Raw genomic sequence first — 25,312 nt, forward strand, 5'->3', positions numbered from 1 at the left:
AAAAAGTCAATGTCCAAGTGTTAAAGCATAAGCAAAAATAACTCCTGCATGTTGCTGATAAATGAAACATTTGGCTCATTCATGTAAATATCATGTACCATTAGAAGCTTATGAGCCATTGCTCAATACCAGACCACTTGTTTAGAGATCAGTACTGGGGAATAAAGAAAGATAGGTCAACAAATCAGTTGAATGATCAATAAAAGCTCTCGGGTAAAGACATTTACACTGTAGATCCCACTAGATACCTGGGTTAAATGATGATAGTTAAAAGAGCAAGTTTCTGTCAGACTGTTCACTGCATGCTAATTTAACATATTCTCCAGTTATGCATGTTAACATCAAGATGCAACTTCCAGGGCTGAGGTTCAGCCCTGTGGCTTTCATATTAAAATACACAACATGCTTAGAGTCTGGTTCAAAAAATTTTTTTTTTGTTTTTCTTTCTATAAATCTTCATAGGTACTGTATTTGGGTGTTTTTTTCCCATTTATGGTCTGTTAAGACTTATTTATCAGGGGCGTGTCAGCTTTGTCTGTCATCCAGATGCTGACAGAGATGTAGTCTGTCTGCTACGTTTTACCTTCAATTTGAGTCATGATTTCAATTTTGGTGCCTTTTGGAGCATATTTAATGCAGTTATCTGAAAAATAATATGGCTTGCTGTGTGATTAATTGTAGCAACAGACAGATAAGGAAGTCTGTGGTACAGTTTTGATATTTTATGTGCATCATATGAACAAAAGTACTGGGTCGCCTACACTTTACTCCTACAGGAGCTGCTTGACCATGGAAACCCATCCCATGAAGCTTGGAGCGCACAGTTTTTGTGCTGATCTTAATGACAGAGGAGGTTTGGAACGCTGCAGTTACTGAGTCAGCAGAGCGTTGGCGATTATTTTAAACACTATGCACCTCAGCACTCGGCGACCTCGCTCTGTAACTCTACATGGTCTGCCACTTCATGGCTGAGTTGCTGTTGTTCCTAAATGCTTCTGCTTTGCAGTAATGCCACTTACAGCTGATCAGGGAATATTTAGGAAAGAAGAAATGTCACAAACTGATTTGTTGCCATGGTGGCATCCTATTACAGTACTATGCTCAACTCTTTTTGAACTCTTTTTTATTCACAAATGTTTGTAAAGTCAGACTGCGTGGCTAGGTGCTTGATTTTACACACCAGTGGCAGAGGGACTGAAAACACCTGAATTCTAAGATTAAGTGTTGTGGCCCAATACTTTTGTCACTATAGTACATGTTCCTTTAGTACTAATTAACAAGTATCTCTGTAAGACAGCATTGGATTTAAGTGAACTGTGTCTGTATTCAAACCAAACTACTGAAGCTTTCACTCAAATATCACTTGTAAACAGAGGAATATGGAAGCAGGGTCTGTAGACAATATGATAGAAGATGCTTGCAGGTGGTGCAGTAATGTACCAGTGTCATGACCCCCATGCGCTCCATGTCACGGGCAGGGCTTCGAGGGTCGAGCTTAGGTGTGGAGTGTCCGCTGGGCGGGGAAGAGGAGGCCAGTGAGGAGGCGGTGGCTGAGGCAGTGATGGAGGCTCCGTGGTGGTGCATTCGAGCCAGGTTTAGGCCCTCAAGGCTAACGCTGGCCACCCGATTCTCTATCTCCTCTGCCCGCAGCTCTGTTGACTCCTTCTCTTCCTGTATTAGCCTGAGAACAGGGGGGGAGAAGAAGTTACGTATGTTTGGCAATCAATATTAATCAAGTTGTGCATTTTTTTTTTAGACAACTTCAAAGGCAAACATTATAGCAGCTGCACAGCTATAAAATTAGCCTCATCTTTTAAGGTCTTTGGAGGTAGATTTCCAGAGGGACGCAACACTACGTCCCTTAAATCTCTACAGTATCAGGTATGGTACTGTAATTAAAGGACAAACTAAAGAGTTACAAGGCTAAAAGTCAGGTAATTAACTTTAACCACACTCTGTATCTAACTTTACGATTGGCTGAGAGCTCAACACTTTAGATTCATGATCACTTTACACAATGAGACGTGCGTTAAATCTTCCTGAAAGAAACACAGCACTGTGTCTTTTGATGGTGATGTAAATTAGCAAAGACCACAAGGCACATTAATAGCCCTTGAAATAAAGAACTAAGTAAAGTTGTGCCTGGGGTCATGAATATGCACATGATAATTACAGCACTATCAAGCAAGAGGCAGCTCACATTTCTCAAAACACTGAGTGCATACAAGAATATTGTCTGGGTCACAGACAGGAAGAGTAATCTACAGTACCTTCAGCGGTTTACCTGTGAGCTCGGCAGACACATATTTTGTCTAGAAAGTGAATTGCTATGCAGCTGCTTCTTCATGTGTCTCTGGGGTATTTTTTCATCCTGCTTCTGTGGTTACTAACATGAACACAAGGCAACCTAAATCAATGTGGGTGCATTACTTTTTAATTCTAAAAGTATAATTTTTGGGTGAAATTCTTCTTTAGCAACCAAGGGCAAAACAAGGTGGAGTTTCCAGGACATGAGCTTAAAAAACAGATCAAGTCGGTCTCCAGTAAAATGGATTTAGAATGAGGAAGCAGATCAATATGTCTGGGAATACGGCCTTCAGTATTAAATTTATACTATGGTGTGTGTCAGCTACCGGATCTCCTTGTTGATTGCGTCCAGCTGCTCCTGAAGCATCATGGCCAGAGTTTGTGCATCAGAGTGACCGCTGGGAGACAGTAGGTCCATGGAGCTGAACAACGTCTCCCTGTCGTCGTCGTCAATGTCAGACATTTCTGTGTCGCTCTCGAAGTGGTGACCTCCCAGGACCCCCAACTGCTGTGAGCGCCATTCAGGCTCCCCCAGTGACTTTGCCTGTACATAGAGACAGAGTGAAACTCTATTTTAAGATTGTTATGGGAAACCGAAAACACAGTGAGAAGTGCTTATTTTATTTTTCCTGATTATTTCTTATTATTTGTTCTGAGGGCAAAAGGGGGTCCGAGCCAGTATTAGGAAGGTGTATTGAAGTGGCTGGTGAGTGTATATTGAGATATTTCACTCCTTTAGCACTTCATGCTGCATTTAATGCCACTGGTCCCTCAGGAACAGGTCCTGTTGGGTTTGCCAAACTGTATCTTAAAATAGCTTCTTCAGTATCTAAATTTAACTCACTGTGTTCAAGCTGAAACCAAGCATTGACAGACAATTAAAGCAGCTCCAAGGTGTTTTAAGAAGAGAAAAATAGAAGCAAATCAGAGGGCAGACTAACCAGATGCCATTCCTCACCTTGGTTTCTCGCAGACCTATTCGACCTCTCCTTGGCCGGCGGATGACCTTTGCTGAGCGGTAGTGGTCTGACTGGGTTTCGGCCAGAGATCCCAAAGAGAATCGAAGCTCAGCTGATGTGTCCAGATGGGATCTGAGAAACAACTTTTATGAGCATTACTGAACCTAAACACAAATGCCATGCGGTTTTTTTTATGTCTTTTATATGAAAGATGAAGAACATGTGAACCTGTGGGTCATAAAGCAGATTACAAATGATAAGACACAACAAAAGTCTTGCAGTAATGATTAGTTATGCAGACAGGAAACCAGTCAAATTTTGTATTTTGATACCTCAAGCAAACCAATTAGTCACAGTGAGGAGGTGCAAAGTGTACTTCTTTAAGTATAAGCGCTTGTTATGCATGCTTCTATGGCTGCAAATTGTTTGGCTTTGGAAGAGATTAAGGCTGCCACTGTCAACACATCAGCTTTGTAAGATTAGAACTTCAAGCAGCATGAAATGGAAACCAGAAAATATCCAAAAATAGATGCCAAAAGATCCATTATACCAGCGTTTCTAACAATAGTGTAGCAGAGCAAGTAGCTTTATCACAGGAGGGTAAAATAACAGGAAAGCTCCTGGAGACAGTGTATCTATTTGCCTCTCTTTGCTTCCTGTTCCATAAACATACACACATTGTGGCCTTTTTATTGCATGTCTAGTGGAGCACATCTTCTTTATGCTTTAAACAGTGTTTTCACAGCCAAGCATCCAAACTTTTTGCTGACTCATTTTCTCACCTCTTAATAAGTCTGTGTCCAAATACTAACTAATGGTCCAACACAGATCCGACTAATGTTCACGCAGATGCAACTTTCTGTGTGCTCCCAGTGAACTGCACTGAATTTTCTTTTTCTACATACTCATTAGGGATATGCACAACTAGTTGACTGGACATTTAAACATTGCCATCTTTGCCAGTGGTTGACAGAAAAACTAGTTGTCTAAATGTATAATTCTTATTTTATTAATGTACAATGGCAGTTACTGGTTCAAAGATGTTACAATGTCACTGGCCACTAATGAGGGCTGCAGCCCCAACATACAGCTAAAAATACACAGCACAAAGTGCCACAGAGTTCAGCAACATTTAAAACATGATTTGATTAATAAGGAATGTGATTAATGTTTGTTTGGCTAAATGTTTAAATCTGTCCATTTAAAGTCTGCTAAGTTTTAAATGCTTTCTGAGGGTTTTCTGTCTTTTCGACTAGTCGACTAGTCTAATTTTTTTTTCTTTGATTTAAGGGACTAAAATGTGTTTTAAAATCCCACAAAATAATTTAATTAGTGCCATATATTAAACATAAAAATAAAATAAATAACATCAATTTTGATCCTGGAAATCTGTTGTAAATTGCTTCAACGTCCTTCTCTTACATTCAGTTGCTTTAACAGCAAGAGTTTCCTTTACTTGTGCGAATGCACAGAAGTCACACAGACTATATGTTGCAGGCTTTTATTGTGACAGACAGGAACAGGAAGAAGCCCAATTCACACGTGTAGAACAAATCGGGCAGTGACAAAACCCCGCCGTCCAATATGGCGGCTGCATTTAATGTTCCGGTAAACAGCACTGATTGATGCAGTATCGACATGTGGAGTTGTGGTACAAATTGCACGTCAAATCCTAACACACACACACACACACACACACACACACACACACACACACACACACACTCAAAAAATGACCTACCGTGACAGCGTGGGTTCTGTGAGGGAGCCTGCCCTTAATCTGAATTGGTCGAGCTCTGATCTCAGTTTCTCAATCTCCTCTGCCAGCTGCGACTGGACAAAACAATTTCACAACATCATTGTCTGTGATATTACATGCTCAAAAAATGATTATCCTACCCCCCCCCCCCCCCCCCCCCCCCCCAATCCTACTAGTCATGCTACTGACATAGTGGGAAGCATGTGGAGCTGATTACAATTACAGGACTGAGTAAATGACAGTCATAATTTCTTCTGTTTTCAGTAGTGCTTATGAAAGCCATCTCATTATTCTACCCCTTGCAGGAGCTTATCAATATTGGAGGTTTATAAAAAATTAAACCAGTGCCAATAACCAAACTCATTATTTCTGTACTCAAAAGTCAATTATTAAGCTAACCTCATGTAAAATGTAGGAATTTTGAAACAGGAGGTAATCATTTCTCGATCTCTGCAACCTACTTTTTCTTGGATTGACTCCTCATACTGTTTTCTGTAAGTATCCGAATCTTGAATTAACATATTCTGCAAGGAGAAGGAAGAAAAGGGAAGAGGTGAGAAAAATCCATCGCTGTCTGACCTTCGCTGGGTCTGATTGATATTGACAGGTTTCCATTGGCGTGTCGGCCATTTTTAACCTTCTCTTCTAGAGCTGCCATCCTCTCTTTCAGGTGGAGCTGAAGTCGCTCGTTGGACTCTGTGAGGAGTCTGTCCACTGTGTCTGAGAGTCGCTTATTGTGCTCTTCATTCATCTTTTCTCTCTGCCGAGCCTGAAGGAGTAAAATATTACAGATACAGAAAATAGCCCTTTAAAATGTTTCCTGTGAAGCCACTGGCTACCTCACAGTCTTCATGCGAAAGTAAAATGATAGTCTTAATTGTTTCTGAAGTGATGAGAGCTTCTCAGCGTGAACTGGAATAAATAATGCATGCCCTTTACAGCTCTTCTATTTTTGGCTTAAAATCAGGATGGTATATGAAGACAACACTAACGCCAATCAGTGTAGTGTATCAATAATTATGTTATTATGTAAATGAACCCCAAGCAGCAGGTTTCAATAGAGACTTGTGTCTCAAAAAGATCACTAGAAAGGTCGCAACAAAGATAAAAAATAAAACTCTTTATCATAAAAATCTAAAGATTTCCTTTACTAATAACCAAAACCAAATGAAAAGTTTTGACCTATAACGCTTCTAGTGTGGCTGCTTTTTAGATCTCTTCAGGAAGTCTGATTCTGACCACTTATGCGCTGTATCCTGGCCACTGTGTCTGAGTAGCAACGTAATCTTCTTAATTTTATGGAAAAAAAAAAAAAATTGCAGGGAGTGAAATGTGGTGAGTGGGGCTGGTGGTGACTGAATAAACCAACACAATCTTCAAACAGCTGCATTTTGAATGCAATTTTTGGCTGTGCACGGGAGAAGAACAAGGTCACGCATGCTCTCTGTCAGATGCCTCAGGCTGTTACAGCAGAAGTCTGCATTGACAGCTTTAATCTGGGGGACAAATTCACAACGCAGAAACCCATGAATGTCACCACAAATGACGAGTATCCTCCTTTCTGGTCTCCTGACCTGATGTACCAGCTTCGGGCTTGGCCGCTGTGCAACAGTTCCTCTAAAAACTGTTGTTTGATCTCTAGAGAACAGATTTCCAGGAGTCTCAGGATGAAAGTCGGGTCAGTTAGACACATGCGTGGAGTGGAGTGGTCAGTATGGGACTTCCAAAGAGCAATCTAAAATTAATAGCAGCGATGGAAGCAATGCATTTTAATTTGTTTTACCTGCTAATGTAACTGATGTAACTGTCCTATTCTGATAACTATTGCATGCTTTGTATAAGGAAGTAAAAAAAATTATCATGAGGTTGAAAGAATATCTTCATACAAAACACTATTCCCTCTTGAACTGGCTACCATGCACCAAAGTGTGACGCGAGGATACTAACGTATTTTAAAATGACTCATTTGCATCATTTGTAAGCATTTTTAAAAAAAACATATCAGCAGAGTATGTGAAGCACTCATTTGGTCAAGCTTCATTGGTGATAAATGAGACAGTGTGCCATCAGTCGCTTCAAGCTGTCTTGCTCATGCAGAAGTGGCTGCCTGGTTAACGCTGCCTGGCACAACGCCTCCGCAGTGACTCACCCTCAGCAGCTCCTGGTTCTTCTCCTCCAGCTGGCATTCCAAGTGCCTCATTCGCTCCTCAATGCTCCCATGACGCTCTTCCGCCTACAGTTGGATCACAGCACAGACAGGACAAAAAAAAAAAAAAGGCCACGATGATCTGTGTGCTTGACAGCCTAAGGGCTAACAAAGAAAAGTGGTGGCGACAACACAAGCCAAAGCTTCTACCCCAAACTCAAAGATGGATATCTATGTTTTAAAGCGGAACTGGAAAGACAGCTGATTGAAACAAACAGTGACAAGGAGAAAGATGGAGAACACGGCCACCAAAGGACAGAATGAAAGAGGAAGAGAGCTGCTCCAGCACTGCCAAGTATGAGCTCCAGCCAGAAGTGCCATGCAGCTGTCCCGTGGTGGTAGAACAGCCAGAGCAGAATCCCAGTAAACACGCCCGCCACAAAACATTAATAAGATAAATGAATGATATCTGTTCTCTACAGGAGTTGGCAATAGCTGTGATGCCCTGTGGGACTACCTTCCTAAGAATGGAGTTCATGTCTTGGAGTTTAGCTTCCATTACAAAGTGATAATCATCGGGGGAGGAAGAGGAGCTGGAGTCAGACTATGTGGCCGAGGAAGAGGAGAGGGACATGTTGAAACGTCATGACACCATGTGCACACTTACACAAATGTACAGAAAAATCAAGAGACGAGGGCATCTGTGGGAATATGTCAACAGTGTATAATGTATGTACACACGTGTTCTTACCTTGGTGAGAGCTGCTATCCTCTGGGCCAGTTCGGCCTCTACCTCCGGGAGTGTCTCAGCCTTCCTCATAGTTTGCTGGAGCTTCTGCTCTGCAAGCTCCAATCTCTCTTGTAGCTGCCTGTTCTTCTCCTCCATCTGCACTCAAACAGCACAGACAGCAAAGACATTAGCTGGTCCTTAATCATGAGATTTTACCTCTGACTTCCTGCAGATCTCGTGGAGGGATTGCAGCCAAAAATAAACAAAAATTATATGTATGCTATGGGTAAAATAAAGCTAAATACTCAAAACCCTCCAAAGATCTCCACTTAGGTTAGATCTCAATTTCAGCTTATTCCCTTGAAACAAATGTATTTTTGTACGTGAAATATTTGCAGGGAGCTTAATGCTGAAAGAAAGGATGATCAATTATTGCAGAACAGATTTAATTAATGAATTACCTTCCAATGCCTGGACCGTGCATCGCCCAAAATATATCAACAGTAGCAGGTTAACATAGGGGAAGTGTTGTGCTTCCAATAACAACAAACACAAGCAACAACAAATTAAAGCACGAGCAGATTATGTGTTTCCATTGTGCTCCCACGCTGTCCTTGTGAATAAAATATAACAAAAATGAAGTCTACTAATGTGATTCTCTTCCTTCTTTTCCTTTTAATGTCAGCAGAGCATCATCGCCTGTTAGAAAATAGAATCACAAACGTTTGTCTTTCACGAGGGGACTGACTACCAAAGGCTCTGGCAGCATGCCTCAACTCTTCTTCAAAATAGCAGAGTCAGAGTCTGCACTTGCCAAGAGTGACAGTGGCAACTTATAGACAGCTGATACCTATAATTGCCTTGATTAGGCATTCAGTTGGTAGTTGCCATCATAAACATTAAACTCAAACCTAACATTAAATGAAACTGTAAACAAGTGACTTATTTCCCCGTTGGACAGTAAGAATTTTCTCCCTGCGTAGCTCAGGGCTCTGATCAGTTTTAAGACTTTTTTAAGGGATGGCTTGGCAGCTTTTGCCATTGGCGACAGATGCTCCGGTCCCCGAAGCTTCGGGCCTGGCAGCTCAGTGTGCAATAATTAGACTATAGCAGGCCAAGTATACTTTGTGTTGCGTGTGTGTCAGTGATATTTTCTGCCTCAACCCATATCGCCATCCCACGTGTTTGAGATGACACAGGGGAAGCATGACAGTTTGTTTTTGTTTATGATATCCTCCCAAGATGCCCTCCCACCCATCCTTTTTGCCATTTTGCTTGCCATTTCTTCTCATCCCTTCATATCTTTATACCAAGTCACATTTTAGACATCAGCAGCCAGAGCCTAGCATTCAGCTGCTGGTACAACAGCAAATGAAACTTTGTACACATAGCCACTAAAGAAGTGTGTTTACAGTATGTATGGTACCTGGAGCTCATTCTAAAAGCTTTAGGGGTTATTCAGGGAAGAGGCTCCCAGCCCTTTTCATAAGATGAATCCTCAAAGCCCTCAAGAACCACTATCAGGGGTCTCAAACCTGCAGGGTTTTTTTTTTTTTAAACCCATCTCCAGTTGCTTCCTGTAAGTTCGATTAAAAAAAAAAAAAAAATGAATAAGAAAACTGTCCTGTGGAACCTCAATTAAACTGGTTAGCATGGCTGTAAACACGAGTGGTCCATCTTTTAGCTGCCAAAACAGCCCTGACCCACCGAGGCACGGACTCCACTGGACCCCTGAAGGTGTGCTGTGGTATCTGCACCAAGATGATAGAAACAGGTCCTTTAAGTCCTATAAGTTGGGAGGTGGGGCCTCCATGGATTGGACTTGTTTGTCCAGCACATCCCACAGATGCTAGGACTGGATTGAGATCTGGAAAATTTTGAGGTAAAGTCAACACCTTAAAGCTCCTTAAACTATTTCTGAACCATTTTTGCTTTGCTGCATGGTGCATTATCCTGCTGAAAGAGGCCACAGCCATCAGGGAATTCCATCTCCATGAAAGGGTGTACATGGTCTGCAAGAATGCTTAGGTAGGTGGTAGTTATCAAATATACATTTTTCCCCTTGCGATTAGTGGTTGCCAGATGGTGACTAACTGGTCTCTATGGCCTGTGCAATTGAGGCCTTAGGTCAGCTAATCTGCCTAGCTACTGCAAAAATACCCCCAGAGAAACCAGTCTAGCAGATTTCCCAATGTATTGTTTTCTAAAGCAGTGTAGTTCAATAGTCACTGTAGTTGTGGTGCACAAGTCAAAAGTGAAGGTTGCACTAAAAAGAAAAGTTGGTGATTTATAACTGAAATTTCTTAGTGTCTAAATTACTTTCCACACAATAAACCCAAACAGGGACTGTGTACCTCGTGGTGTCACTCTAATCACTTCTACTCCCATTAGAAATTCTTCTATCCTTCCAAAGCTCAGCTGGTGCTTAAGCGCTTACTCATAAAAATGTCACTAGATCTTCTATGGCCAGGCAATTTCTCTAATTGGCTGCAATGAATCACTGAGAATAATCGAAAGGAGAGTAAATCTGTACTTTATCATTTGAGCGTACTGTGCAGCATTATGTCACTTATGAAGAAGACATGTGAGAGCCACGTGCATCTGCTCAAAGTCGTTGGACATTTAAGTGAAATTTGTTCCCCAGTAATAATTTCCTCTGACATTATCTGACACAATGTCAAGAGGTTTTCTCATTGCCAAACCACTGTGGAACTGCTCAAAGGGCCCCGTTAACTGACAGGAACCATCTTACACAAGGATTGGTGGTTAATTCTCTTCTGAATCCAGTTAGAGAAATATGACTGATGATACAGCAATGAAACTGCAGCTGCCATCTGGACCCACGACTCAAAGAACACAGTTTTGGAGCAAAATCGTAATCTCAGAGAGCTGATTAATTTCCAGTCATATGGATCACACAAACCCTTGTTGAACTTTACAGACCTGTCTGAGGAATGCCTCCTTATTGGCTAACTCGTTCTCCAGCTTGTCATTGATGTCATGCACAGAGGTGGCTTCTCGCTGGGCACTCAGGTAGCGTTTCTCCAGCGTGACGATCCGTTCCTCCATGTCTTCTTTCTGACACATGGCCTGCATGCAGACAAAAAAGTCAGACCAGTATGAGTATATTGCAATAAAACAATAACTTATTGCGCAATTTCTCCTCCTGCTGCTTTGCAAACATGAAATTTATAATTTAGTATCTGCCCCGGCTTGATCTGTACTACTAAATAATCATAATCAAATATTACTAGCAATCAATTAAGAAATGTCTATTAGAGTGCACAAAAGGTTCTCAAAATAGTGTTCACCAAATTCTGAGCACAAGGCCGTCACCTATTATAAGTGAAAAACTTCTGTAGTGATCACATAGGTACTTCCGGCTGCTCCCTTGTTTCCAAAGGAGTCGACACACCAGATGCATCCGGAAGTTTGATTTGACATACGTTTCATTTATCCACTAAAACCGTAATGTAATGATCGTGTTTGCTAAAACTGAAATGACAATAGAGGATTGCATAATTGTTGGGGTTTTCCTTTCTAAAATTGTGGGGTAATGAGAATTAGCACCTCCAAGTCTGAGGCCACTGTTTTCAGTCAGAAAAAAGTGGCGTGCCCATTCTGGGTTGGAGAGGTGTTGTTACAGGGACTGACAGACAGACCGGAGACCTGCAAACGCTGTACAAGTGTTTCGTGGGGGAGAGAGAGCTGAGTGCTAAGTGCGAAAGGAGACAGATGAGGTGGTTTAGGATCTGACCAGGGCGCCTCCTGGGCACCTCCTATGTGATGTGTTTTGAGCGCGTCCTACCAGGAGGAGGGCCCAGTCCAGACCCAAGACATGCTGGAGAAATTACATTGGAAACACCACAGAACCTCAGTAAAGGCATCTTGGTGTCTCTGCTTACACTCCTGGCCCTGTGACCCAGACCCAGATAAGCAGCTGACAATGGATGGATGGATGGATACTGAGGGGTCTTTACCTTACAATATAAAACACCTTGAGGTGACTGTTATTGTAAATTTGTGCTATATAAATAAAAACGAAGTGAAATAGAGATCCTCACACCATTTTTGAAACTGGAATGCGAACACAAAGCAGAGCTGCAAATTCCCCCAAATCAAACTTTTATCGCTGCAGTAAATAAAAAAAAGGCAAGTTAAACACAAATAAAGCTTCAGAAAGTACAAACACGCAGCTATGATCTTCTTTCTCAGAATGCTGCCACCAACAAAGGCGACAATACCACAGAATTTCTCAGACTTAATTTCCTCCATAGAGAATTGCTTCAGACACAAACTCGTGGTAACACCCATTGTTTCAAAACCATACAAATAATAATAGTTATTTTTAGAACACTAAATAAACTGCTGCTGCAAGAGGAGGCAGTGCAGGGTAATAAAACACGGTTGGCCTGATAAGGCCATGTTTGTCAGCCCACGATAACTGCCTCTGCCTACATTGTTAGCAATCAATAGTAATTTCAGCCTAGGGCTACAAGGGGCATCAGCTTATGTTCATTTCCAGCCCACTTCACTGATATTAACCTCGCACAGACATATATTAAATGGGATTATGATTGGGCTCTTAACTGCCAGTTTCTGACACAACACTCTTATTTCTCGATTAAATTTGCTTGAAAATGACTGGTTTTTTGTGCTTTACGCACCAAAAGCCCACCCTGATGCAGTTAAAGAAATACAAACAGCGTGCTCTTTTTTTTTATGTTAAGTGTTAGTTTGTGTTCTTGAGAAGTGCTCATTTGCATATTTATATTTTTATATTTACTTTTTTTCACTTCAACCGATGAAGATATTGCAATGTGCCCTGAATTTCATGTGCACGTATTTATGTGAGAAAAACATACAGCAATAAAGAGGGAGGGAGAGTGTGAGAGCTCATGCAAATAGAAGCTGTTTTTAGACCACTGCTAGCTGTCTTTGATGTCTCGCTTGCAACTGTTATTCCCATGCGAATATGTGTGCATGCTTCTCCTTGTGCTCAGTATGTGTGCTGTGACCTCTTTGATGTCCCTCTGGTATTTGTTGTTCATCTCCTCTGACTTGATGAGGTCCTTGCGGGCGGTCTCCAGCTCCTGCTCCACCTCGGAAACCCGGGAGGAGAGGGAGGACATGCGCTCCTTCATCTGGGCCAACTCATAGTTCTGCTTCTCCAGCAGGTCCTGCAGCTCGACCACCTGACTCGCCTCATGGGCCGGCTCTAGAGAGCCGTTGGACAGACGCTGTAGGGAGAGAGGGGTACATGGAGTAAAAGGTCACCAAATGGGAAAGTTATCCAAAAATAAGTACAAGTGTTATTAAGTACAACATTTGCCAAGGGATGTTAATACATTATTACATTTTTCACACTTTCAGTAAATTTTCAAGATGAAATTGAGTTATGGTGCTTTTTCAAATTAATTCCCCTGCGTGACTGCTTTTAAAAAAATCACTTAAATGAAGTTAATCTGGTGTTATCACCATAATAAATTCTAAAATCTTGCAGAGAAACTACCCTGAAAATGAAACAAATCACAAACCATCACCAACAAAGTGATGGAACAAGTAAAAGCAACTGCTACCAAAGAGATTAGCGTAATAGTTTAGGACTTTGAGGACTTATTTCTTTTTTAAGCAAACAGATGATTAGCTTACTGTAGCTTAGTATAAAGAATTGGGTTAGAAGGATGGGAAGTCTGGCTCTGTGTAAAGTTAACAACATTTGCCTAACCATGCAACAACCACACAATAAAATGGCACAGTGATACTCAACTTCTAATCTCACACTAGGTTAGTACAAAGATGAATGTACTGCCCTGAATGTAAATTTATTTCATAAATAATATGACAAAGATTGGCCAAAACATCACCACAATACTGCAACCCACAAGCTCCAAAGTATCCATGGCTAATGTCCTGGAACCACACACCACATGTCCACCACAGGCTCTTTTGTGGTGGACATGGGCATCACAGGCATCATGTGGTGGAGCTACACAGCACCTGACAGTTGATTTCAATGTTTTAATTTAAGTAAAGACAAAGATCTTTGTTTTTAGTTAATACTCTAACTAGAATCTTCCTCTAGCGGTTAAATCTTCCAGATGGTGGTGCTGAGGAAAAATTTCATGGAAACTGGGAACAGCTACAAAATCATTATTTTCACACTTGCACCACATAAATCAAACAAACAGTCTGAAGTTTTTAATGTTAATAATCTTTTTTTTTTAATTACATTTTTTTATTTTTATACTAGATGGTATGGTAAGTAAAAACCCCACTAACTAAAACTAATAAAGAAACAGAAGTTTGAGCTTTGAACGCAGGAAAATAGACACATTATCAAGACTAAAAATGAATGAAATAGAAAGCAATTTTTTTGATTTCCTGTCATGCCCTGACTTCCTGCGGTGTATTCAAGTGGGACCTGAGAAATCAGTCTTGCCTCCATATCGCCTTTTGAGAATTACATACATTTGCATTCTAATAAATTCAAGTTCAGGAGCTCATGGCTTTGGTTCTTCCCCTGTTTTGATTCTGAATGGTCACAATGACTGGCTGAATCACACCAGATTCCACTGGAGAAATTGTTTTGACACTTGCACAAGTAATCTGATTAGATTTGCAGGGTTTTCACTCTGTACAGCTCCCCTGGTCTCTGCATGAGGTAGATTAATGAGGAGGATACTGCAGAGATTCAGCTTACAAAAGGGTTTAGGGGCAAGAACAACACGCCAGAAAACAAGCCTATTACCGCTGCTAAATAGCAAACATGCATATTTTAAAAAAAACAAATGTTGCTTTAAAGCCCAATTGAGTTACAGTAAGATGAACGAAAGGTTTGAGGAAAACTGATCTCTTCATTCTCCATCTTCCTCCGTCTCCCTGCTGTATCGCGAGGCACAGCTGCCCATCCTTGGCCATCCATCTGTGAGGACAAACCTAATTGGGCCTCTCTGTCTGCTGCCTGTGATCAATGATTCACTTGAGCAAGGAACAGGACCCACTAAATCACACCAGTGATTTTAATACCAGCATGCCAGCAGTGGGCCACACTCATAAAAGAATTTTATATCTTCTTTATTGCCGAACGCCTCAACTGTCCCTCTTTGTATCTGGGGCTCCCATCGATGGGCTTGTTTCACAGTCTTGTACCATTTAGAGGTGGGAAAGTTTAAAGGGAAAATTAATAAGAGTTAGACACCTTTGAAATGTTGTGTATTGTTTTGTTTTTTTTAACTTTGAATGACCTTTATAACTGTCAAGTTTGGCTATCAAACAACAGCAGTCACTCATGCAAGCATGGATGGATGGACAAACAGATGAATAGAGCCACCCCTCAATTCTTTACATTTTACTTCCAAGGACCAACTTTCTTGTACTTTTCTTTGTATTTTCCAAACAAAATATTTTTTAAAAACAAGGGGTGGCTCAAGACTTTTGCACAATGCAGGATAGTTACTAAACTGACCCCTCTGAAACCATTTTAACTGATGATGAAGTTATGCTCATGTCACATAGTGTAAATCAGCTGAAAACAAAAACATTCACCCAATCCTGTAAAAGCTGTTACAAACAAGAATCGGGAGATTTTTCGATCATTACAGTATAAAACACAGGACAACAAAAGTATCAATAAACTAATTGCTTTAACCCAGTGGGTTAAAGCAATTAGTGTAAATAAAACCCACGATTAGCACCAATAAAAGCAAAACAGTTATTAAAACAGGATTTTTAAAGCAAGCATAGTTGATGTCCAGTTTAACTAGTCAACAAAAAATTACAAATGCAGAGTGAGACAGTAACTGTCTGACTGGAAGACACTTTCACAAACAATGTTCCCAATATTAAAACAAGATTTTCAATTTCTAATTGACATTTTTCTTTGATTGCATTAATTATGGAAAAAAAAATACTGCAAATGCATCAATCATCCCACTGTTAGAGGAGTGATGGGCAATTAAAATAATGTAAGACTACACCGGTGCTCGATGGTGGACTATTAAACATTAAAAAGATGAAGCAATGGGTTCTTCTCTGTCAGACTTCATTAGCTGGTTATCTGGCAGGTCCAGGGCTATGCTAAGAACAGAAAGGGTTAATATGCATTTGGCTTTTCCCTTTGCATTCACTCTGACTTCTTCCCCTCCCACTGACCTCTTTGTACATGACAACCACTGAACACATGCATCAATATATATATTTTTTAATCAGGTGGGCAGGTTTGTGTGTCTAAGAAGAAGTGTGTTCTGCATATCAGAGCTGCTGTTCTCCCCTTGATGGTGGTCGTTGCTACATCCACTCTGACTGCAGTGACGCCGAACCCTCACCATCACTGCAAGGTTAGTGTTCTTTATTCGTCACGTCACAAAACAAATGTGCCGAACAGCACGCATTCTTATTCTCTTCTTTTATCTACACAAAACAGAGCAGATGATGGCTGTCACCTCATTACCACATCCCTCAAACATGCACACTCGTCATCTCTTTACTCCCCCACCACCACCTCATCCCTCAGCAGACCATCCAAGTAATAGCATATCCATTGATCTACCCAGGTATCGCCTGCTGCTGTCTGCATGCAAAAGAAATTTTTTTTCCTGCATCTGCTTGCCTTTGAGGTGGGTCATTTTGGGCTCTGATGCTTCTGACATAAAAAGGCATCAGCATAATCTAGTAAATGTGCATGCACTTACACCTCTGCTGTTAAAATCATAATCAGAAGGACATTTGTATTCGGCTATGGATGTCCACGTGTGCTCCTGCATAATGGCAGAGGGCGAGATCACAGCAGGAGCTTTCACCTGACTGGTTACTTTCAGAATGCCTGCAGAGCTAAATAAATGTATGATTAAAAAAAAAACCATTTGATAGTCGCTTCAGTACTTGATAGTTAGAATGACGAAACAGCAGGGGGAACTAAATGTACAGGAATTATTTGTGTATACCACCACACTGCACAATATGCTGTTTGCTAGTGCTTTGATTTGGAAATGGAAAAATCAGGGTTATCGGGTAAAAAGTAAGTACAGTAAGTATATGAATAATACTACGTACATTTTTAAAATATACTGAATCTACATCAATAACAACAGCTGGGAATAATGGCATAACCTACAGAAGATTAATGAAACATATGTAAAGATTTTGAATTAGTCATAGCTAAAAAAAACTTTAAGTCCTCAAGGCAATAATAGAGTTTTGCGCACCGTTGACTGAGCTGCTAATACTGTATGTAAATCATATTTTTAACAGTTTTTTCTTCCCATATTATAATCAGGGAAGCTCACCTTGCCATGGACCTTCTGCTGAGCTTCACTGCCCTCCAGTATGTCCTCTCCCCCCTCACCTGATGCCACTTTTCTCTGGATGTGAGCATTCTGTTCCCGTAAGGCCACAATCTGTGGGACACAAAAAAATAAGGGGTGTGTGTGTGTGTGTGAAAAACACACTTTCCAGCACACGGAAACACAGTTTATGTTGGATGATAAACAAAACTGAACTTTAAGGCTTGCATCTTCCTCAGTGCAGCTTTAGAGCATTTAGAGAAGCCTCTTGAAACCACAATGTTTGTCCATAAGATGAGCAGAAAACCACAACCACACATAACTGCAATCCTTGGTTAACTAATCATTTTCCCCTTCTTATACAACACTAGTAAATTACACTATATCACATTGCATAAGAATTTTTGGAATGTTACTTTAACCAACATGTGAGCACTAATGGAAACATTGTGATTATAGTATTTTGCAAACCCAGTGTTTTGTTTTTCCACATTCAGCAACTGTCCCAAAGCCAGAACCCTTCACACAGTGTACCTGCTTCTACTAATATCTGTGTTTCAAACAATTTGAAGCCTTCCCAAACTTATGGAGAATGGACAGTCATTTGTCACAGGTAAGCTATTAAAAATTAAGTACCTAGATGGGTAACCTCTTAAGAGACTTTCTCCTTGTATCCTAAAGCAGCACTGAGGTGAATACTAAAGTAATCTGTTGCAAATGCATCAATCTTTTACCGAGGTCGAACATAGGCCAGCTGCACTAAAGTAAACGCAGTGCGGCTTTGAGAAATATATGAAAAATGATTTCCCTGCAAACACAAAGGGAGTAGATCCACAGTGCTCCTCTTTGCAATGGAAAACTAAGAAAAGCCACAAAGTTAGTCTACATACTGTGAGGAATGCTGAAACAGCATTGGTGATGCTGTGTGCCATTGCTTTCTACAAAAATAAATTTGCCCAATTTGCTTTTTTTTTTTTACAATGTACTCCGTACAGTGTGTTCTGTTTACTGGTGCAAAGAGAAACAGTTCGAGTTGATCCACTGTCCATTGGTCTTACACTATATTGCCAAAAATATTTGCTCATCTGCCTTCACATACACATGACCTTGAGTGACATCCCATTCTTAATCCATAGGGTTTAAATGATGTCGGCCCACCCTTTGCAGCTATAACAGCTTCAACTCCTCTGGGAAGGCTTTCCACAAGGTTTAGGAGTGTTTATGGGAATTTTTGACCATTCTTCCAGGAGCACATTTGTGAGGTCAGCCACGGATGTTGGACGAGAAGGCCTGGCTAAAAGTCTCTGCTCTAATTCATCCCAATGGTGTTCCGTTGGGTTGAGGTCAGGACTCTGTGCAGGCCAGTCAAATTCTTCCACACCAGACTCACTCATCCATGTCTTTATGGACCTGCTTTGTGCACTGGTGTGCAGTCATGTTGGAACAAGAAGGGGCCATCCCCAAACTGTTCCCACAAAGTTGGGAACATAAAATTGTCCAAGGTCGAGCCAACTCCTGAAAAACAACCCCACACCATAATCCCCCCTCCACCAAACTTTACACACAAGTCAGAAAAGTACGATTTTCCTGGCAACTGCTAAACCCAGACTCGTCCATTTGAATGCCAGACAGAGAAGCATGATTGATCACTCCAGAGAACACGTCTCCACTGCTCTAGAGTCCAGTGGTGCTGTGCTTCACACCACTGCATCTGACACTTTGCATTGCGCTTGGTGACGTAAGGCTTGGATGCAGATGCTCAGCCATGGAAACCCATTCCATGAAGTTCTCTACGCACTGTTCTTGAGCTAATCTGAAGGCCACATGAAGCTTGGAGGTTTGTAGCGATTGACTCTGCAGAAAGTTGGTGACCTCTGCACACTATGACCCCGCTCTTTCGTTTTACGTGGCCTCCCACTTTGTGGCTGAATTGCTGTCATTCCCAATCATTTCTACTTGGTTATAACACCACTAACAGTTGACTGTGGAATATTCAGTAGCGGGAAAATTTCAAAACTGGACTTGTTGCACAGGTCACGGTACCACACTGGAATTTAATGAGCTCCTGAGAGTGACCCATTCTTTCACAAATATTTGTAGAAGCAGTCTGCATGCCTAGGTGCTTGGTTCCTGTGGCCGTGGAAGTGATTGGAACACCTAAATCCATCGATTTGAGTGAATACTTTAGTTAATATTGTGTACTTTCTGAAACCTCCCCTAAAAACCAAACAAACAAACAGACAAACAAAAAAATCAATAACCACCACAAAAAATAGTTTGACACAAAAAAAAAGTGTTTTTTTTTAGTTATTCCCCAAACTAGCAAAGAAGCAGCAGCTCCAAACAAAAACAATAATTACTACAGTACATGAGGCATGCTGTTAGTGTGATGTGATTAAAGCTGCATCATGCTGGTTCTCCTCTATGAGTACTCAGAAGCTTCAGAAAAGCCTTAATCTCGGAACCATGGAGGACTCTCAAATCTGCATGTTTTTTTCCTTTTTGTGTTTTTCATTTTAAATGATTTGATCACGATTTCCAAGCAGGCAGCAGAATAATTTATGATAATACTACACACTATTACTAATCACATATAATAAACAATTACTGCTTGAGAATAGGGTTACTGAGGAATGTTGGCAACCTCTGTGCAGTATGCGCAGGTTGATCATTCTTATTCAAAACACATTGTGATGCTTTAAAATCATCTTCTCTCTCTGAAACAGGCCTTTGTTGTGATTGTAACAGGAAGCCGAGCCTGCGGACAATCAATGAGACAACCGTCGATAAAACAAACAATGCTCTCAAGTGACTTTGACATGATCTGGTTTAAACACAGATCCCAACCTGCCCACATTGACATCTAGACGCAAGCTGCAGTTAATGCTGCAACCTCTTTAAAGTGCTGAATGAGAACAGAAGATTATCTCCCATCTTCAATAGACAGGGTTTACTTCACACTCAACTTGGCCAGCAACAGCTTGGCTTCTTCTTTTCTGTTGCACTCTGCCTACAAAGCGTCTTCTGTTCATTATTTTTAATGAGGGCATAATTATGCCTCCGTATGTTCCAGTACCATTATTTTGAGATTGTGTGTAATTTCTCCATCTCAGAGATCAAACACCAACGCCACCCATGACATAAAGGCACAAATGATAGATGGAGCGCTCTGATGCATCTCCGTCGCTGAAATTAAAGAAGACAGAGAGAAGTTTGCCAGATGCAAGATGAAAAGTGTAAAGAGGGACAAAAGGATGACAAGTCTTTCTTTAGTGCTTCTGGGTTGTGCGTTGTCTGATGAAACAGAAATTGGAGAAAAATGGGGAGGAGTGAAGTAAGCATGTTATGTGTGTGTATGTCCATGTGTGTCAAGGGGTTACTCTTAGAGTATAAAAGATTGATAACGTCAAGATGAGATCTGGGGAAAAGCAAGTTTGGTGTAGTGCGCTTAAAATAGAATCATTCACACACCTGGGGAAAAATGCATGCATGCACACTAACATGACCGCACGCCAAACATGTTTGTAAAATATTTTAGGTCAAAAGAGAGTTCATTTCTTTTATTAGTTTTTCTTCCTTTTATGAATTCCTACAAGACTTAAAAACAAAAAAAAATGTATTGCTATTTCCTCAACCTTTATGTCTCACTTTTATCAGCTTGTGGGCCAGCTGTTACTTTTCTATACATCCTATTGGCAAATCTTATATTGTCACCTTCTTAAAATAATGTCCTAAGTCATTTTTTAACCAAGTTACGTTTTATTAATGTAAATTCTGGAAAAAAAAAAGATAGGCCATTATTTTAAGAGGGTGACGATATTGGTGCACCATTTAAGCTGCTTTAATTTGCTAACAGTTGCTGCCACCTCTGCAAGCCTCTTTGCAACCCACTTCCACCCCTGCCACTCCTATTCAAGTTAATTTTAGCGCTATTCACTATGATGCCTGAGCTGTTCTGTACTGAGTTCTTGCTGTTGCTCTCCCTGACCCTGCAATGCTGCAGATGGAATACCAACTCATTTTGGACCAAGCAGTGATTGATTTAAAGTTTTTAAGTGCTTTAAAATACAGCACCAGTCAAACGTTTGCAGATCAAAGTACGTTTGAGCTGCTAAGAATTTTGTGTGATTGCATTGTTTATCTAAATTTTTTTTTTTTTTCCTGGTGTTGTTAATGTTGATTTATTTAGAATCCTTTTTTTTTTAATCTTCTTTGATCATTTATGGTTGTCATAGGTTCAAATTAGCTATTGAGCAACCTCTGGCAATTTAACAGTGCTTTAAAAATATGCCAGTGCTGATTAACATCAAATAATTAGTAAGCAAGTATTCGTCCTTAGATTAGATTCCAAGACGCTCCACAGCAGAGAACTGCAATCACTAGCAGCAATCAGTATGTGGCCACTTAAACACCTGTGACTGTATGAGGTCAAAGGCTGTTGATTTCTTCAAGCATGGACACATTGTCTAAATTCCTGGAGGGAAATGGGACTCATAACAGACCTCCATCTCAAATCAATTACCAGTTTGCTGGCTCACGGATCCACCTGCCTCCCTGGAGCCTCTGAAGTGTGGACATTTTTATTCGGCAAAGCTGGTTTAACTATCCCCTCCACCACCACCACCACCACCACCTCCAGGTCTAATCACTCATCTGTCCACAGGTCTGACAAGTGTTGTGTTAACCATTAGAGAGGGACAGCTTCACAGAAATACTGTATGGTTTTTATAAGCTTGGAAGAGTGATGTGAGAAATATTTCAAGGTGCCACTGAGATGTCTGTCCAAAGTTCTGCAGTTAAAAACAAGACTTGGGGAAAAAGCTGTCAAAGAAATAAAGAGAAGAATTTAGGTACCAGTGGCCTTTAGGTTTTTCTTTTTTGTGTGTGTTCAGTCTTTTCTACAATTCTCTCCTTGTCTGGTAGATCGTACACTATCAAATCATGGGTTTTGACCCCAAGCGACTTGACCAACTACTCGCCATCCAAACATATCATTACAGCTTCACTCTTTGTATTTCTGTCCTTCAGATTCTTTCAGAGGTGCTCTGACCAAGCGCAGCCCTGCACTCTCATTAACACACATACCGCCACACACAATCTGCCTCTACAGCCCACCTGCCATTTCTATTTGTGTCTTCTGCCTTTCTTTACTCTTTTTTTTTTTTGCATCTCTTCCCCCCATCTCTCCTCTCAAGCTAGATCTCTGTCTGTCCTTCCACCCACTCCACACGCCTCCCAACCATTCTCCCTGTGCTTTTCACTCCCTTCAGTTTCTTCTTCTCCTCTCCTTTCTGACTTTCGTTCTAGGTCTGAGTGTCAGGTTGGCATGTCTGACAGGCTGTGAAGTGGCAGCCTGAGGGTTTTTCCTCAGCTGGAACAGGACCATCTGCAGTGCTAGAGCTACTCTAGCCTGAACTAGGAGGTTAAGAAGAAGTTAGGCCACCGAGGAAAGAGTGGCCGATGTACTGTCAGCGCTACACTCCAGCCACTGACGTGCACAGTGTTATTTCAACCTATTCCCTGTAAAGATAAGGGTAAGTGAAGCCTGTCAAGGTACTGTGAATGTTTCTGGGTGTCAGAACAGGTACATAATTCAGGATGCATTTCAGGACACATTACAATAAGTATTTGGGATAAAATGTGCCGGTTTAACTGTTTATGTTCGAAATGATGCTTATCCAGAATGTTTGCAGAATATTTTAAAAGCAGCGCAGACATACATTTGTCAGAAGAGAATGGCCTTGATGAAACAACAGCACTTGAAATGCTCTGAATTAGAATATCTGGCTTTCTCTGATGTCTTTTATGCTACAGTATGCATTTTTGTGTCTCCTATACCTCTATATGTCCTGTGATGAAGCAAACAACTGGGAAACCACAGGAAATGTTCATTCATTCATGCATTTATCCATAATCACTGAGGATACATCACCTGACAAAAGAAACAACAACAAATATATTAAAATATATACATCACACTGTTCATTATCCTATATTATTCACACCTTGCTAGTACTGTGTTGCCTTTGCCTTTGAGTACAGTGAACTCATTGTCATGTTGAGGAAACCAGTCTGAGATGATTTGAACTTTGAATTTCACGTTATCCTGCTGGAAGCAGCCATCAGTAGTCATAAAGGGTCATGGTCAGCAGCACAGTCAGGTAGGCTATGGTGTTCAGGTGGTACTAAGGAGCCAAAATATGCCAAGAAAATATCCCCCACACCATGACACCACCACTCGCAGCCTAAACTGTTGATACAAGGCAGGACAGATTCATAAATTCATGAAGTTTCTGCCATATTCTGACCCTACCATCCAAATGTCACAACAGAAATTAAGAGTCATCAGCCGAGGCAACTTTTTACAATCATCTATTGTTCAATTTTCACATTGTGACTGAACAAATTGTAGCCAATACTTTTCTGTTCTTAGCTGACAGGAGTGGCAAATGGTATGGTCTTCTGCTTCAAGATTCGACATGTTGTATGTTCAGAGATGCTCTTCTGCACACCTTTGTGGTAAGGAGTGGTTATCTGAGTTACCGTCACCTTCTTATTAGCTAAAAGTAGTCTGGCCATTCTCGTCTGACCTCTGACTTCAACAAAGCATTTTTGCCCAGAGAACTGCCGCCCACGGCCTATTTTCTCTTTTTTTAAATCATTCTCTGTAAACCCTGGAGATGGTTGTGTGGGAAAATCCCAGTAGATTTGGAGTTTCTGAAATACTCAGACTGGCCCATCTGGCACTAACTACCATACCACATTCAAAGTCACTTAAATCCTGTTTCTTCCCCATTCTGGTGATGGGTTTGAACTTCAGCAATTCTTAACCCTGTCGACATGCCTCAAAGCATTTGGTTGCTGCTATGTCATTGGTTGATTAGATTTAGCAAACAGCTGAACGTGTGTAACTAATGGAGTTGCTAGTGAGTGTATATTTATCTGTGGTGGCTATTACCTCCTGATTGGCTGCTGTGAGCTCCTCCTCCAAGGCGGACACCCTCTCCAGTGACACTCGTAGTCTCTCTCTTACCTGAAAATTAACATCAAACATGAATCATGATCTGCCTGTAGATCAGCTTTGTGATGGACACCATTATAAACACTTGCAGTGAATTGATAGTAAAGAGCGCAACTCAGAAATGCAGTCACTAGCTTCCCCTTACGATCCCCAATCTAGGCAAGCACGGGTTAACACATAAGGCGCTCTCTTCTTTTTCTCTCTTACCCTTACAACACCACTTTGCTGTGGCTTCAAAGTAGCATTATAAGGCTCTTACTGCTTTTAAAGCACCATTTGCTGAGAGGAGATTCCCCTTCTACACCTCTCTTGTCGTCTGTGAGCTCAGTGTGCGATCACCCTCCTTTAGGTTCATCGTGGCTGTGATGGAACCATTACTTGCAACACACTGTGACTGTGCACCAGATCTCAGAGGAGGTTGCCCCTCTGTGTCCATGCTGGGATACTTCTCCAACTTGGGACCCATTTGCCCAAGCTTTTATTACCTTAAACAGTGCGACGTTGGACATGTGTTATAAATGATGGCTTTCAGAGGGGAGGATGAATGGATTACAGGGAGAGTGCTGATACTACATGAGAGGCTAAGGTCATAAATCGGTGGGGTGTGAGGAGAAACAGTGAGTGGGACGGGTAGAGGCTAAAACCTAGAAAATGACTGCAAACACAATACAAAAGCAATGTTAGTGTCATCTGTCATCTGGTTTTTACAAATATTTTATGCATTTGTTTTTAATACAAACATTTGTTTTTATTTTAACTGGTTTGGTAGCATAGTCAGTCACTACATAGATGCTTCTTTTGTTTACTCATTGGACCTGAAATAGCTGAGGTTTTTCTACCAGAAGAAAGAGATTAGCCTGGGTTAGCTCTGGCAGCTGGCTGCTAAATGCTCAGTCAGCCTGCATTTGACATGGCTGATGACGCCACACTGCACAAATATAGTGTTACATAGCTAATTTAAGCTTTAAAATAATTTTATAGTCAATGATACTTTTCATAACCCTATCAATAACTTGTGCATTAGTGGGTTTATGAAAACCAAAAACCTATTTTACATATACATAAAGTAGGTTATTAAAAACATTTTTTTTTACCATTTTAAAATC

The 25,312-nt window shown here is 40.9% G+C and overlaps 1 protein-coding gene across 1 annotated transcript in view; it reads right to left on the reverse strand.

Annotated features, from left to right (window-relative positions):
* Positions 1-25,312, reverse strand: part of ppfia2 (PTPRF interacting protein alpha 2) — a 143,105-nt gene that overhangs the window by 22,458 nt on the left and 95,335 nt on the right. Inside the window, exons 4-15 of the mRNA XM_030719736.1 lie at positions 24,144-24,218; positions 17,189-17,299; positions 12,920-13,141; positions 10,845-10,991; positions 7,923-8,057; positions 7,175-7,258; positions 5,663-5,794; positions 5,487-5,549; positions 5,008-5,099; positions 3,266-3,398; positions 2,634-2,851; positions 1,441-1,681 (exon numbers count right to left, since the gene is read on the reverse strand). Of these exons, the coding sequence (XP_030575596.1) occupies positions 1,441-1,681; positions 2,634-2,851; positions 3,266-3,398; positions 5,008-5,099; positions 5,487-5,549; positions 5,663-5,794; positions 7,175-7,258; positions 7,923-8,057; positions 10,845-10,991; positions 12,920-13,141; positions 17,189-17,299; positions 24,144-24,218 (1,653 nt within the window). The remainder of the gene's footprint in view (positions 1-1,440; positions 1,682-2,633; positions 2,852-3,265; positions 3,399-5,007; positions 5,100-5,486; positions 5,550-5,662; positions 5,795-7,174; positions 7,259-7,922; positions 8,058-10,844; positions 10,992-12,919; positions 13,142-17,188; positions 17,300-24,143; positions 24,219-25,312) is intronic.

The sequence above is a fragment of the Archocentrus centrarchus genome, chromosome 23, assembly GCF_007364275.1.
Source record: "Archocentrus centrarchus isolate MPI-CPG fArcCen1 chromosome 23, fArcCen1, whole genome shotgun sequence".
In the NCBI taxonomy this organism is placed as follows: Eukaryota; Metazoa; Chordata; class Actinopteri; order Cichliformes; family Cichlidae; genus Archocentrus; species Archocentrus centrarchus.